Below are 16,034 nucleotides of genomic sequence, written 5' to 3' on the forward strand. Positions count from 1 at the left end.
CTGTGCTAGATTAGTGTTAGAGATACACTAACAGGACAGATTAGGCTCTTGTATTCACAGAGCTTACAGTTTAGAAAAGAAGAAAGACAAAGACTTCTAAGTGCAGTTACCAAGAAGAATCAAAACAGCATGCTTTGAAGTATATAGCAAGTGGAACTGATTGATTTAGTCTGGGTAGTCTGAGAAGGCTGCCTGGAACAAGGGTCATTTAATGTGAGTCTTGAGAAAGGAATTAGCTAGGCAGGGATGGCTGGGGAAGGGGAGTGTAGAGAGAGCATTCTCGTGGAGGCAGCTGAGTGTGTGCGAAGAGCTAGAGGCGGGAAAAGTGTTGCAAAAACTGCTTTCTTGTTTACCTGGATGTTGTCTTCTAGACTAAATAAGCTGCAGGGAGGAGGCCATGTTTACTTCTTTATCTCCAGCACTCAGTGTAATATCGGACAGGTAGGAGGTGATAAAATTACATACAATGGTATTTCATGCCTTATCTTATCTAGCCCCCTTTCAGCTTTAGACAGGAATTCTGTCCACTCTTCTCTTGCAAAATCCTGATCCTGATTTCTTCAATACCCTTCCCTCTTTCTGCTTCCAAGCCTATGTCTTCTAATCTGTATGGGATAATCTTTATTTTTTCCACTGAAAATTTCTGGCTCACCCTTTAAATCTTAGCCCAAGAGCTATCTTCTCTGAATAGCCATCTTCATTGCCATTATGTACATATAGATGCTCTTATAGCACTTTAAATATAACGTCTTTGTATGAAGAATCAGGTACATTTCCCAATATTGCTTTGCCACCTGTATCCTTACCAATCTGTATAAACTACAGGCTCTTTTAAAAGGGAGTTCTTCCCCAGTGTCCATAACCCATTGGGAAGTGTATGTGCTTTGGTGAGTGCTGTGAATTGTGTAACACTGATGATTCCACAGATCTGTAATCCTGAAACAAATAATACATTATAAGTTAATAAAAAATAATAAAAAATAAAAGGGTAAGATGTGGAAGGGGGGAAAAAAGGGAGGTTTTGGGAGTTCTTGCAGCACCTGGCTGGCTCAGTGGTAGAGCGTGCAACCCTTGATCTTGGATTGTAAGTTTGAGTTCCACATTAGGTGCAGAGATTACTTAAAAAATAAAAAAGAGAGTTTTGGATCTTTTCATTTTTTATATTTTCAACACGTATAGTTCTGGTAAGTGCTGAAATATTCCATGGATTAATGTTGGTCATATGCAAATCTAAAATATCATTTTAAAAAATAAGTGAGGCATTTATAGGCTCAAAACCCAGAAGTATCCAACACTGTGCTGAAAAGTATCCTTTCCATCCTTGTCTCCTTTTACCCAGTTTCCACTTTTCCATTTGGAAACCCCTGTCTTGATTCTTATATATCCTTCTAAGTTTCTTTTTCATGTACAAGAAAATTTAATTATAAATTCTTTTATTTCTTGTTTTTTATACAAGGGCAGCTTACTGTACCTGTCATTCTGAACATTACTATTTTCATTAATAATACATCTTGGAGAGCTTTCATATCCATATATAAAGATTTCCCTTGTTCTTTTAAAGCTGCAGTGTTTCTAATTATGGATGTACTATATTTAACCATTTTGGACATTCCAGTCTGCCATTACAGACAACGCTGTGTTTGTACTTCCCTTTTCTTTTTTCTCCTCTTAAGCATGTCAGCTAGAGGTTTATCCATTTTTGTTTTTCCTACCAAAAAACCAGCTTCCAAATTACAATTTTTTCTACTGTTTTACTATTTTTTTACTCACTATTTTTGGCTTTTGATCTTTACCAATTCCTTCTCTCTTGCTTTCCTTCATTCATTTTGTTACTTTTTTGGCATTTAACATATTGTCTTGAGAATGGTCTTAGCTGTGTATTGTAGTTCTGACATGTGGTGATTTCTATTTTTGTTTTTTAGAAATTCTCCAATTTTAGTTTTAAGTTTCATTTTGTTCCCTAAGGAGGTATCTGAGAGGTTTGAAACTTCCAGATAGTGGGACTTTTTTTGTTCTGTTTTCTTGTCTGACTTGGTTAATAATTCATATTTTTACTACATTATGAATTAAAAAATACAGCCTAGACTTTCTGGATGTCTTTGAAATTTTCTTTATGGCCTATTATATAGTCAGTCTTCGTGAATATTCCGCAAGCATTTTTTTTTTTAAGATTTATTTATTTTTTTAAGATTTTAAAATTTATTTTAGAGGGAGAGCATGTGGGGGCACGGTGGGGCAGGACAGAGGGGGAGAATCTTCAAGCAGGCTGCATACTGAGCTGGGAACCCAATGCTGGGCTTCATCTCATGACCCATGAGATCATGACCTGAGCCAAAACCAAGAGTTGGACACTTAATTGACTAAGCCACCCAGGTGGGGGATGCCCCTCCCCACCAAGCATTTTTTTTAAAAAAAGGTTATGTTCTTTGTTTTTATAGTACAGAGTTAAATGTATTGGTCAGGGAAGTTTACAATATTAAATTAACTTTTATTAAGTTTGTTTATTTTCTTGACTTTTTTTTCTCTACCCAGGGGTTCTGGACTAAGGTGAATTAGAGACTGCTGTTAATGTGTGGTGTTTTCCTAATAACTGCTATGATTTCAGCTTTTTGAATGTTACTGTTGTTATTTAGTATGAAGATAAAACTTACACCTCACTGTGGACTGAGCCTTTTATCACTATAAAGTGTCATTCTTTGTCTTAATGCTTTTTTGGCCTGATACTACCTTATCTGGTATTAATTTCTTTTTCTCATATGCTTTTGACCTTCTATACTGACCTTCTATATTCAGTATTTCAGAATCACTTTATTTTAGTTGAGTCTCTCATATATTCTAGAATTGAATTTTACTTTGACGTATTTTCTGAAAAATATGTTTCTTATCATTAAGTTAGCCTATTTACATTTTTTTTTATTAGATCATGAGCTGGAAGTGGAGGTGGAGGGGAGGAACAAAGGGAGAAGGGAGAGGGATAAGCTGACCCCTGGCTGAGCAGGGAGCCCAACGTGGGGCTCGATCCAGGACCCTGGGATCATGATCTGATCTGAAGGCAGATGCTTAACGACTGAGCCACCTGGGCACCCTGTTTACTTTTTGATAAGATAGATATGATTGGTCCAAGTTCTGTTATATTATTTGTCTTTTTGGTTTTATTTTTGAAAAAGTCTTTCATTATGTAATCTGTATTGTTTTATTTGCCTTACAAATGTGGGTATTTGTATTTTCTGATTTGAGGAAGGTTTGTATTTTTATTTTAGTAGTTCCCTTCATAATTGTAGGTTTACTTCATGGTCAGTTATTTAGATAATCTTTGTTTTTCCTGCCACAGTGATGATGAAATTAGCTTGTGTTCTCTTCCTTTGTTCTCCCTTTCCTTACCCACCTGGTGTCGGTCTGTGATGTTACCTTCTTTGACATTTTCCTCTTTCAGTGTTAAGTGTGCTCAGACTTGAGTCATTTGGTTTGTCAGCTTTCAGTGTTAATTCTCTCGCAGTGCTCCAGGCAGGCAAGCAGCAAACTTACCAGACTTCCCCTTTTCTCTTCTCTTCCGTCTGCCCTCCCTGTTTTGTCTCCATGTTGATAACGCATCCTAATTTGTCACTCTAACCCCCTCTTTTGTTTTGTCTTAGTTCTACAGTTTAAAATACTCCATGTTCCCGGCCAGCCCTGTTTCTCTGGTTTTCTTAGTTATCTCTTGGTTTGCTGAAGTTCATCTTCTAATAATTTTCTCAAGAAGAGTTCTTGTGAAAAAATACCCCTTGAGGTCTTGTACATTCAGTGATGTGTCTGTGGATTGATTTCTTGAAGGACAGCTTAGCTAGTAGTAGGATTCATGGCTCATACTTTATCCCTTAAATACCTTATCGGTATTAACCCCAGTGTCATGAGACATTTGGTGTTACTGTGGAGAAGTTGTAGGCCAGCCTGTCTTTTTCTTTTTCTCCTGGGTGATTGACTTGGTCATTCATGTGGCTGCTCGAAACTCTTTCTCTAGTAAATCCAGTGGAGATCACAGATGGAGATTCCTCAGTGTTGTTGATCATTCTCCATGCCCTTTCAGTGTTCATATTGAATACTTCAGGGAAGTTTTCCCGATTTTCATCTTTAAGTATAAATAGATAATTGTTCTGTTCTCTTGTTTTGGTTTTCTTTCTTAGGTACTCCTAAAATCTCCTTTGCTTTTTTCCAGCTACCGTATTCTTGCTAATCACTTCTTTCAGTGTCTTCTTTTAATCTTCTGCCTCTTAGTGTTCTCAAAGTATGTTCTTCCCTGTGCTCCCTTCCTCATTTCTTGTTTTGGGTTCATTTCGTATTTTTATTATTTTTAAAAGATTTTATTTATTTATTTGATAGAGAGATCACAAGGAGGCAGAGAGGCAGAGAGAAGGGGAAGCAGGCTCCCTACCAAGCAGAGAGCCTGATGCGGAGCTTGGTCCCAGGACCCTGAGATCATGACCTGAGCCGAAGGCAAAGGCTCAACCCACTGAACACCCAGGTGCCCCTCATTTCATATTGTTTTTTTAAAAAGATTTTATTTATTTATTTAACAAAGAGAGACACAGTGAGAGAGGGAACACAAGCAGGGGGAGTGAGAAAGAGAGAAGCAGTGAGCCTGATGTGGGGCTCGATCCCAGGGCTCTGGGATCATGACCTGAGCTGAAGGCAGATGCGCAATGACTAAGGCACCCAGGTGCCTTCTCATTTCATATTTTTAAAATCACAGCAAAATGGCCAGAATTTTAATATCTTTTGTGGTAATATTTTTCTGGTAAAATTTGATACATTTTAAGGAACTTTTCCTTTTCTTCTTCTTTTTCTTTCTTTTTATTTTTGTAAATGCCCAGTGTGGGGCTTGAATTCATGGCCCTGAGACCAAGAGTGATCTGAGCCAGCCAGGCACCCCTCTGTATTTTTTAAATAAATTGTGATTAATAATATTAATAAATAGATTTTGAAAAATTTCCCTGTTTGGATTAGCTCTCTGTTCACTTTTCACTTGTGGCTTCTGCTGTAATTTACCTTGCATCAAATCTGGATTGATTTTGGTAGCTCCATTCAAAGCTTATGCAACATTGGCATTTACTCTGAAAAATGAAGTTTACAGACTTCATCTTTTTTTTTTTTTTTAATTTTTTTTTTTTAAAGATTTTATTTATTTATCAGAGAGAGAGGGGGGGGGGGAGAGAGCGAGCACAGGCAGACATAATGGCAGTCAGAGGCAGAGGGAGAAGCAGGCTCCCTGCCGAGCAAGGAGCCGGATGTGGGACTCTATCCCAGGACGCTGGGATCATGACCTGAGCCGAAGGCAGCTGCTCAACCAATTGAGCCACCCAGGCGTCCCTACAGACTTCATCTTATATCGTTGCCATTACTTCCAGGATTGCCGTGGCATGAAAGGACAGTGTGTGACTTCAGCTGATTCCTGGGTACCTTGGACAAAAAGTTACACATCGTTTTCACTCAGTCCAAAGCCTAAGATGACAACAATGACATTTGGAAAATGTAGGGAAGCAAGTGGAGCACTCGGGTAGCGCTGTTGCCGTTGCTTCAGATACACTCATAGGGATTTGTTTGAGGCCATTAAATTTTTATTTCTCTAGTAAGTAGTAAGTTTTCTCACTGAGAACGATAAAAGAGATTTTAAATATGGTTTGACTGATAGAGGGCAGTCTGTTCAGCAATGGAGTTTACAAGTAGCATTGACTGTTAACTCTTTACTGGCATTTCCATATTTCATACACATTTCAGATGAGCTGAGTTTTAGAAAAATCTCTAATTTATGTAAGAACAGATGTCTCATCTGTCTACTTTTCTAGTGTAAATAGTACTCTCTGGTCTTCTGTTTAGCTAAAACTTGTCTTGTTTATGTTCCTGAGTGACTTGGAAAGGCAAGGACTGTTTACACATCTTTAAAATGGTGAATTAGAGTCCCGGACAAGGTTGATGCTTCCTGGTTAACTGTATATTTTTATTGATTGGAATAGCCTTTAATTTTGAAGGGCTTTTGTTGTTGTCCTTAACCCCGAGGCATCTTTCTATGTTACCTGCACTATTTGGGTTGTCCTGAGGATTATAGCTTGGTCTCTAAGAGGCCAGAGTAAAAATAATAGTCAAGTGCCATTAAGTCTTCTCTCATTCCATTTTTCATTCTCTTTTTTTTCCTTATTTCTTCTCTTCCCTTCTCTCATAGGCTCACAAACCCATCTCCATCTTTTATTCATTTTATTCATTCCGTCTTAAATAAAAGAGATGACTGATTGCCTTTAGGGGGAATGGGAGGAGGAGGGAACAAAGTAGGTTGGGTCTAGAGTGAGCCTGCTAGAATGTTCTCTTGGGTAGCCAGTTATTAGTGTATTAGGGGTAGCAGTTATTTGAGCCCTCTGGACTTGGGGACAAACTGGGACACTGGGAGAGAGGGCCAAGGAGATTCTTGACACGTTTTAGCTCTTGCTCTTATCTATCCCCACTGTCTGCTGTGTCCACATAGACTCTGTGGGACCCCTTTGATAAGGTGCATCTTTATTTTTGGGTGGCATTTTCTCTCCCCCACCCTCCCCAAAGGACATGAATCCTTTTGAGCATCTGTGTGCCCAAGATTCTTTACTATGGCCAGGATTCCCTCCTTCATCCAGCCCATCCTGCCTGAACTGACCAAATACTGTGCTTCCCAAATCAGAATAAACTGTTTGTTGTTTGAGTGCCTGTGGCTGTGAGGGCCCAAAGGTTTTATATATACAGTGGACTCTTGAACAACATGGGGGCTAGGGGCACCAACCTTCTGCACTAAATTAATGTATAACTCTTGACTCCCCCAGAACTTAACTAAGGGCCTACTGTTGACCAGAAGCCTTACTACTAACATAAACTGTTGGTTAACATGTATTTTTTGTGTTACATGTGTTATATACTATATTCTTAAAATTAAGTAAGGTAGAGGCTTTTCACCTTTTTGGTGCAAGTGAAAAATCCTCTCTGGATTTTTTCCAGGTAGCAAAACCAGTATAGTTGCAGGTCTTAAGCAAAAGCAGAGTGGTATAACGTGAACTTTTGAAATGCAAGGGATCCCTTTATGTTTGTAGAGCTAGTGTCTGGTAGACAATGGCTGTCTTACCTAATCTGTATATTTTAGTTTAGGAAGCACTAAACTAGATAACTCTTAAGGTTCTTTATGGATCTTTTCTTAAAAAAAAAAAAAAGCTTTATTGAGCTGTAATTCACATACTATACAATTCACACCTTTGAAGTGATATATTCAGTATTCTAAATATCTATCACTATGATCAAATATTAAAACATTTTTATCTTGCCCAAAGAAACCTTCTATTAGTAATCAATCCCATACTTTCTCTGTCCACCTTTTCTCCTGCCCTAAGAAACCACCAGCCTTGGGGTGCCTGGGTGGCTCAGTGGGTTAAGCCTTCGGCTCAGGTCATGATCCCAGGGTGCTGGGATCGAGCCCCGCATCAGGCTCTCTGCTCAGCAGGGAGCCTGCTTCCCTTAATCTCTCTGCCTGCCTCTCTGCCTACTTGTGATCTCTGTCTGTCAAATAAATAAATAAAATCTTAAAAAAAAAAAAAAAAAAGAAAAACCACCAGCCTATGTTTAGTTGCTATGGGTTTGTCTATTCTGAGTGTTTCATATAAATAAAATACAGCATATGCCCTTTGTACCTAACTTCTTTTTACTTAGTATCGTGTTTTCAAAACTTATCCATGTTATAGCATGTATTAGAATTTCTTCCTTTTTAAGGCCAAATAATATTCCATGCAACATTTTGTTACTCATTTATCAGTTGAGGGACAATAGGATGGTTTCCACTTTTTAGCTACTAGGAGTAATGTTGACATGACTGCTTGTGTACAGGTTTTTGTGTGAGTATTGTTTTCATTTCTCTCGGTGTGTGTCTAGGAGTGAAATTGCTGTGTCCTGTGGTAACTTTTTAATATTTTCAGTAATTGCCAGACTTTTTCCACAGTGGCTGCACTATTTTACATTCCCATGAGCCATGTATGAGGGCTCCAATTTCTCAATATCCTCAAAACACTTGTTATTGTCCCTTTTTTGCTTATAGCCATCCTAGTCTGAAGTGGTATCTTTCTGTGATTTTTATTTACATTTTCCTAATGGTTGATGGTTTTAAGCATGTTTTCATGTGCTTATTGGCATCTGTATGTCTTCTTTGGAGAAATGTCTGTTTAAATCCTTTACCCCCTTTTTAAAATATGTTATTTATTACTGAGTTGTAGGAGATCTTTATGTGTTCTTCGTATGTGTGTCTTATCAAAATAATTTGCAAGTATCTTCTCCCCTTTTGTGATTTGTCTTTTCACTTTCTTGGTGTCATTTTTAGCATAAAAGTTTTAAAATTTAATGTCCATCTGTATAATATTTTTTAAACATGTACAGTTTTTAAAGGTTCAGTCTGAAACTGTTTTTACTGTTAGTGTGTTTTTCCTTCATTAAATAAATAGTTGGCCAAAAAAAATCTTAGAAGCCTGGCATTTTATCTCAGCCTATTGAAGGGCTCCATAGAAATGAAATCTACGAGAAATTCCCTTTGATGTTTCATATCATTTTATAGTTAATTTGTAATTTAACTTTAACACTTATAATTGAAATTTTGTACAAAGTATTCACATCTTAGGTATACCTATGTATCCACCACCTAGATCAAGTTAGAGATTGGGCTTAGTATCTCAGAAAGGCCCCCTCCCCTAAACTAACTTTGAGTGTAAAGTACCTAGAAACGGCTTATTTATTCATTGTTCTGGTACAGTCGAACCCAATATTGGTTTTAATGACTTTGAAGTTGTATGAATTTCCAAGTTTTTACAGATGGATGATCAGAATCTCTTTAGATTTAGATTAATATAAACAAACTTAAGAGAATGAAGTGTTTCCCCTGATTCTTTCAACAGCTTTTCCTTAGTCTTTGAAGCGTGTTAGCATGTTATACCACCTGATGGCACTGTTGCACTGGGAGTGGAACATTGTGAAAAAGTCTTTAGGGCATTTGGTTGTTGATTTCAGAGTAACTGACTCCAACCTTTTGTTACGTGTCATATGTTTTGAATCATGTGCTTCATTGTTTCAATGAAGAAAATCCTTTGTATTCTTTTAATTGAATGGTGTCGGTATTCTTTCACATTCCTCCTTTTTCTAGGCATTTTTGAACAAGGTAAAATTAATACCTTCCAATACTTAAATTCTTTAGATTTTAAAAAGAAAAAAAAAGCTGGACATTTCTTTTAGAAAGCTGATTGATTATGACATAAAAACCTTTAAGAATTTCTTTTCTTTCCACTCAGTAACAAAATGTGTTTCTGCATTCTTTATTACTTATAGTTAATGCCTGGATGTTTACTACCTTGATGATCATTAACTGCTAGTAAGATACTTAAATGTGTGATTTAAGAGACCTTAAAATGTAAGCAAGGTTTTATTGTTTAAGAAAAAAATGTTATTTTTCAAATGGTTCACTCATTAACTGTTGGTAAAAGTAACGCTCACTCTGAAGACAAAAATTGTTTTCAGAGGGAGGATCTAAGTTTATTTTCTAGTTGAATTGCAGAAAAGTCTAAAAATACATACCTAGCTTAAATTTTAATATAAATTTTACTCTTTACTTTCATTAAAATGTTTTATTTTGTGGTTAATATCTTTAATGTGGTTGGCATAGCATTTAGCACTCCATTCACTTGCAGCCTTGCATGCATAAAGGGGTAGAACAGGCAGAAAAGCATATTTAAGATGAATTAACATTAAAGAAATATGTAATTTATTACCTTATATACAACATGAGGGGTTTTATTTTGCGAAGTAATGGATGAACAGTCAAGAAATTGAAGATTTAAATAGGGCAGGGTGACATTTACTTTCAGCCGTCCTTTTAATTGTGATGGGTATAATGGAAAAGAAATTTTATTTATTTATTTATGTGTCTTTCTTATTTATTTATTTATTTATTTATTTATTTGACAGAGAGAGAGGGAACACAAGCAGCGGGGAGATGGAGAGGCAGGCCTCCTGATGAGCAGGGAGCCTGATGTGGGACTCCATCCCAGGACCTGGGATCGTGACCTGATTTGAAGGCAGACATTAATAACTAAGCCACCCAGGAGCCCCAAAAGAGGAATTTTAGAAAGTGTTAGCTTGAGAAGAACTTGGTGAGCTTTATATGAGTAGAGGATTCCGAGAAAATAGAATAACTAACTTCACTTTCATGTGGCCAGAACAAAACCCAGGATTTCTAACTATCTTATCTGGAAAGGCGTAAAAGAGTTAAGATCTTCCAGGGAATCCTTAAACTGTTTTTTTAAATCGCTTTGGAAGCTGAAAGCACTTACTTATTTGTTAGTTCACTGATAAGAACCTGAATGGATAGCACAGACTGGTTTCCTCTAGAAAGGTTAACTATCTCTTTCTTTTGGGACTAGGAAAAAGCTTTGATATAGATTGGGCTGATTTTGTAGAAGAAGAAAATAATGTAATAAAGTATAAGTGACTTGTCCAGGAAAAGAAGAAAAAGGAAATGATACAGTTAGGTCAAAATTTTTGTGCTAAGTGGATATAATCTTAAATTGTATTGAAATTTTTCAATAAATACATTGAGAAAGACAACCAAAATTAAAATTAATTTTAAAAACTCAAGAGCTATTTCTTAAAATCCAAATAGGGAAGCATTTAGAAAATTTAAACAAAAAGAACATTTAAAAGTTTAAGAAATGAGCCCGATGATATGCTGGAAATATTTTTTAAAGCACTTGAAACTAAATTTTGGGGGGAAAACATACATTTCCAAATTATTTCAAGATAAAGTAGACCTATGAAGTTATCAGTTAATTTTATCTTAAATAGAGTTAGACTGGATAGTTTTTTTTTTTAATATGTTCTTTTTTTTTAAAGATTTTATTTATTTATTTGCCAGAGAGAGAGAGAGAGAGAGCAGCAGAGGCAGAGGGAGAAGCAGGCTCCCTGCCGAGCAAGGAGCCCGATGTGGGACTCGATCCCAGGATGCTGGGATCATGACCTGAGCCGAAGGCAGCTGCTTAACCAACTGAGCCACACAGGCATCCCTGGATAGTTTTTTTGAGTTCTTTCAGTCTTTTATGGAAAAGTGATTTTTCTGCTGTGTTGTTTGTTCTAAAGCATAGAAAAGCAAACTTGCTGTTTCCTACTATGAATATGCAGAATCTAACAAAGAGCAAGGGTTTGAAGGATTGGCCAGTCTCACTTTTGAATGTCCATATAAAAATTCCAAGTAAAAAACTAGCAAATCCTATTTAATAGTATAATAAATAAAAATTCAGCAGGATCAGAGGATTAATTTTAGGATTAAAAAGATATTTTAAATAGGAAACCTATATATAAAATAAGAAAATATATGATTATCCTATTAAGTATATAAAATATTTGATAAGCTAGCTTTGATAAAATATAAAACTAGATGAAGTTTAATATTATTTTTATAAAAATCAGATGATCCTTCCTCAGAGTGGTGAAGAATATTTTTGACTAAAAGCTAACAGTAAACCTGGGGGAGCCCGGGTGGCTCAGTTGGTTAAGTGTCCAACTCTTGGTCTCGGCTCATTTCTCAATCTCAGAAGTTGTAAGTTCAAGCCCTGCATTGATCTCTGCACTGGGCGTGGAGTCTGCTTAAAAAAAGAAAATAATTAATAAATAAACCTAATTGTGAGATACCAGTAATATTTATTTATCTAACAAATGTTTACTGAGCACCCACTGTGTTGTTGGCACTGTGTTGAGTACTAGTTAACTGTTTCCCATGGAGTTTACTTATGTTCTGGTGGGGAAGGGTGACAAGGTAATAAACCTAACAAGTAAGTAGATTATATAATATGTTAGAAGGTGAAAATGTTACTTTAAAAAAACAGTGCTGGGTGGAGGATTGGGGGCATATGGGGCCTGGTGGATTTGTGGTTTCAGGGGAGTATTTGGAAGAAGTCTCATTGAGGAGATGAATTATTAGCCAAATAAGATTTGGCCTTTGTTAGGGTGTAAGTGTAGATATTTGGGGAAAGAGAAAAGCATCTTCCAGCTGAGAAAAGAGCCAGTGCGGAGGTTCTGAGGTGAGCTTCCCAGCCATGGGAGGGTTACCCAGGGCAGCTGAGACTAGAGGTTACAGAAGTACTATTTGAGAGAGTTAGAACCTGAGTCTCCTAACTCGGAGCACATTCCTCTTTGTTGTCTTATGACCTCAGCTCTTGTATTCACTTAATGTATTCTTCATTTTTCTGATTGGAAATTGTGGCAATTGTGGGTGGTAGAACCTAGGCATAGGTATAAGTAGTTTATTTGTATTTGGCGATTGGTTATGAACTGAAATAAAAAAGTATTTGTTGCTCAAGTGGGTTTGAAAAACAAATGAAAAACCAGATAATATATTCTAACAAAATGTATTACAATTATATTAAAATACAATATTCCAACCAAAGTTTAAAAATTTATAAAGTAAATTTGCTATTAGTGTGAATCTATCTGTTATGCAAGAAAGTTGAAGGTTCATTTGTCCTAGGCTTTTTAAGCTAATAGACATGAAGAAAATTGCTACTTATTTGTGAGAATATATCATGGGAACACTTCATTTTTATAATATCAAGGAGTAATGTGCCCCACATGTGCATATTTTCTGTATGACAGGAGCTTAACCTTCAGTTCATAAAACTTCTTAAATAATTCAAAGAAACATTTAAAGTAACATTTAACATTAAATATTTTGCGTTAGACCTTTATATAATGGATTGAACTTCTCATTGTTTCAGTAAAGAAAGGTGTGATGTCTTTAACAAAATTCACTGAGTCACTAATACAAAGCTACTATTTTCCTGACTTCTCAGCATCTGTTCCCTTATTTCTGAAATGGTAGTTAAAATATCCACCTTATGGGATGGTTATTAGGATCAACAAGTTCAATGAAGTATATTATTAGGTGCCTAGGACAGAGCCTGGCATGTAAGAACGAACTAAATGATAATTTTTAGAAGAAATTATAATGGTCAAAGAGGAATGCAAAGGTTTTTAGGCTCTTAGGTATGAATTTGAGCACTTCTCTCCACCTTTCAGATTAACCTCCATTCTTTCTTTCTTTGCTGTGTTTCTTCTTCCAGCTGAGCCTTAATCTGTCCATGCTTTGAATTTTGCAGATCTAATCTAAGCCTTGCATGGTGTGCGTATTTTTTCCTCTGATGATGAAACTGTTTTCATCACTATTCTGTAGTGATGTATTCAGGGATAACCTGTAGGATTTTTGTTTTTCTATTCTCCATGGCTGTGGGCTGCTTAGTTTTTTGAGCTTTTGTGTTGAATTTTTATAATTTTTAACTTCCTTTCTCACTGTTAGCTCCCTATGACTTGATGCGGTCACTGCAGCTGCTTTTGTTAATTCCTCACTGCTGCTAATCTGCAGCATCGGCTGAGTATTGCATCATTTGGAAATCGAATTCTGTAAAATAATGGCTGTGGCAGGAATGGAAAGTAATTTTAGCTTGTGTATTCATTCTGATTAGTAGTGGCTGCCTAGAGTGCTGGGTTAAGCAGGACTCTGGGGCTGCATTCAGATTTGATGAGAAAGCGCTCTAATAATGAAAGGGGGTGGCAGCATGAATAACCATATATTTGCCAGTTATTGTCTAAAGTAAGAGAGGATAGGCACTGGGGGTGAATCTGAGTAGCTTCTGTAATGAGTAAGATGCAGAAGTTAGGGTGTGGGTTTTGGATAATATTTTGACTTCTTAGATGCCATCTTGGTTATTGTTACCCTTTCACTTTAAAGTTTCCAAATAACTTAACCAGTGGATAAAAGAAGGAAATAGTTTAAAAGGATTCTGTTTTGCACTATGTAAGTGACCATTAGGTATGTTTACTTAGTAATTATGTGATCAAAAATTCAGGCCATGTCAAAACTTGATGTTTTCTGCACTTGGTACTTCATATATTATCAAAATTGTGTACTCAGTGAAATTGCACATGTGCAGTAAATGCACTGAAGAGCAAATGCCAGATTCTTAGTAAGCTTTCACAAAGCAGGTTGAATTTCCTTATGCTTCATTATGATGGCAATAATAGGCACATCTGTACGATTACTAGTTTTTATCATTTAATGTGTGAATATATCTGAGAAAGTTTAAATTTTAAGATTAATTACTTCTGGTATGTCTTTCCTTTTACATATATCACATATAACTTTTGCAGGTTGGATTTGCTACCATTTTATGCAAGATTGGTTGCTACATTGCATCCCTGCATGTCTGATGTAGCAGAGGATCTTTGTTCCATGCTGAGGGGGGATTTCAGATTTCATGTATGTATTTAAGCATTTATTTTGTTATATATGTATACACACATATTTATATACTTATAAGTTGAGTGAGGATTCTTTAAGAATATAATTTTGTATTGGTAAGCATATTTCTGAAATTTGATAGTGGTTAAGAGTTCAGAATTAATGAGCTTCTGAGATTTTAAAATGTAATTTTCTCAACAAAGCTTGAAATTGATAAGTAGTAGTAATAGATGAGCTGCTGCTGCTACCTTGTTTCCTACAGGTACTGCACTTTTTTGCTTTTGTAAACTAAGAACCATTCTCTAAGGTCAAGAGAGCCAGCAGGTCTCACTGGTGTTGCCAGAAGAAACAGGATTGGCTGTGCAAGTCAGGGCACAGTGCCTGGAGGATGCCCGTTGGGGTGTCGGGAGTCCAAATGTCTGGGGTACACGAGGTTGTATAATTTATCTGAGCAGTGAATGGTGTGATAGCCCATGTTTTTATTGATTCTTGCCTTAACAATCTTTATCTTGTATAGCGGTAAGTTCTTAAAGAGTACCCTGGTAAGTACCAGGGACCAGTTTCCAGACAGCTTCTCTCTCTTTCTGGTTCTAGGAGTCTTAAATTACCTGTTAGCTGTTCTCCAAATCCATACTACCCATCACCTCGTAAGGGTATATAAATAAAGCCTTGAAAGGAGTAAAATGGTTCCTTAAACATGACTGAAAGTGAATATTGTAGACTGAAAAAGCATGAAATTCAAGTGCTTATATTAGCCAATGGGAAAAAATTGACAAACTTAGCTTAATAGCAAGTTGCTTGTGCTGCACATAAATGTTTGCTGTGCCCAGCATGCACTTTATTGCTCATTGTACAGAAATTGGTATTGCTGAGTGCTCAGAGAACAGTAATAATTCCTGAGAACAGGAATCTCACAACCTAGTTGTGAAGAAAAGGCATAAATACAAAAATGAGAGTGAAATAAACATTTAAACCCTGAGTATATTTGATATTATAAGAAATTGCATGTTTAATTGCCAAACGAATTGTTCAGGAGTAAGAACCTTGCGTTCAGAGAAGGAAAAAGTCTTCAGTGAAGAGTGGGATGACTTCTAAAGGCCTCTTGCCATAGGAGTTAGTTTATATGAGATTTGTGGTTAAGATTTTTCTGGGGCAGTTTTTGCTGAAGTGTGTTCTGGATTTTCATACGTAGTATTAAGCAAGCACCGGTTTCTGTGTTTTTTTTTTTTTTTTTTTTAAAGATTTTATTTACTTACTTGAGAGAGAGACAGTGAGAGAGAGCATGAACGAGGAGAAGGTCAGAGAGAGAAGCAGACTCCCCATGGAGCTGGGAGTCCGATGCGGGACTCGATCCCGGGACTCCAGGATCATGACCTGAGCCGAAGGTAGTCGTCCAACCAAATGAGCCACCCAGGCGTCCCCGGTTTCTGTGTTTTAAAGGCTGTTTGGAAACACTTGAGATCAAGAGAGTTAAATGATTTTGTTTTGTTCCCTTTTAAGAATTCCCAAAGCTTTAATAGGGTAATGTGCACTTTGAACCTCCTGGAAGGGGTCAAAGAACACACTTTGATAAATGCTGCCAGTTCAGGAATTGATGCATCAAGAGTTATGATATTCTTTTTGATTTATTTAATCCCATTATGCAAAACAAATTTTTCCTGGCAGACAGTATGACTCTATTTATATGAGTCACATATATACCCCTCAACCAAATCCAAAAACAACATAC

At 36.6% G+C, this 16,034-nt stretch overlaps 1 protein-coding gene across 3 annotated transcripts in view; it reads left to right on the top strand.

Moving 5' to 3' along the window:
• UPF2 (UPF2 regulator of nonsense mediated mRNA decay) overlaps positions 1 to 16,034 on the top strand; it is a 109,796-nt gene that overhangs the window by 42,729 nt on the left and 51,033 nt on the right. For all 3 annotated transcript variants that reach the window (XM_059184154.1, XM_059184153.1, XM_059184156.1), the window contains exon 9: positions 14,215 to 14,323. In XM_059184154.1, coding sequence (XP_059040137.1) covers positions 14,215 to 14,323 — 109 coding nt within the window. The remainder of the gene's footprint in view (positions 1 to 14,214; positions 14,324 to 16,034) is intronic.

Source organism: Mustela lutreola, chromosome 8 (assembly GCF_030435805.1).
Source record: "Mustela lutreola isolate mMusLut2 chromosome 8, mMusLut2.pri, whole genome shotgun sequence".
Classification (NCBI taxonomy): Eukaryota; Metazoa; Chordata; class Mammalia; order Carnivora; family Mustelidae; genus Mustela; species Mustela lutreola.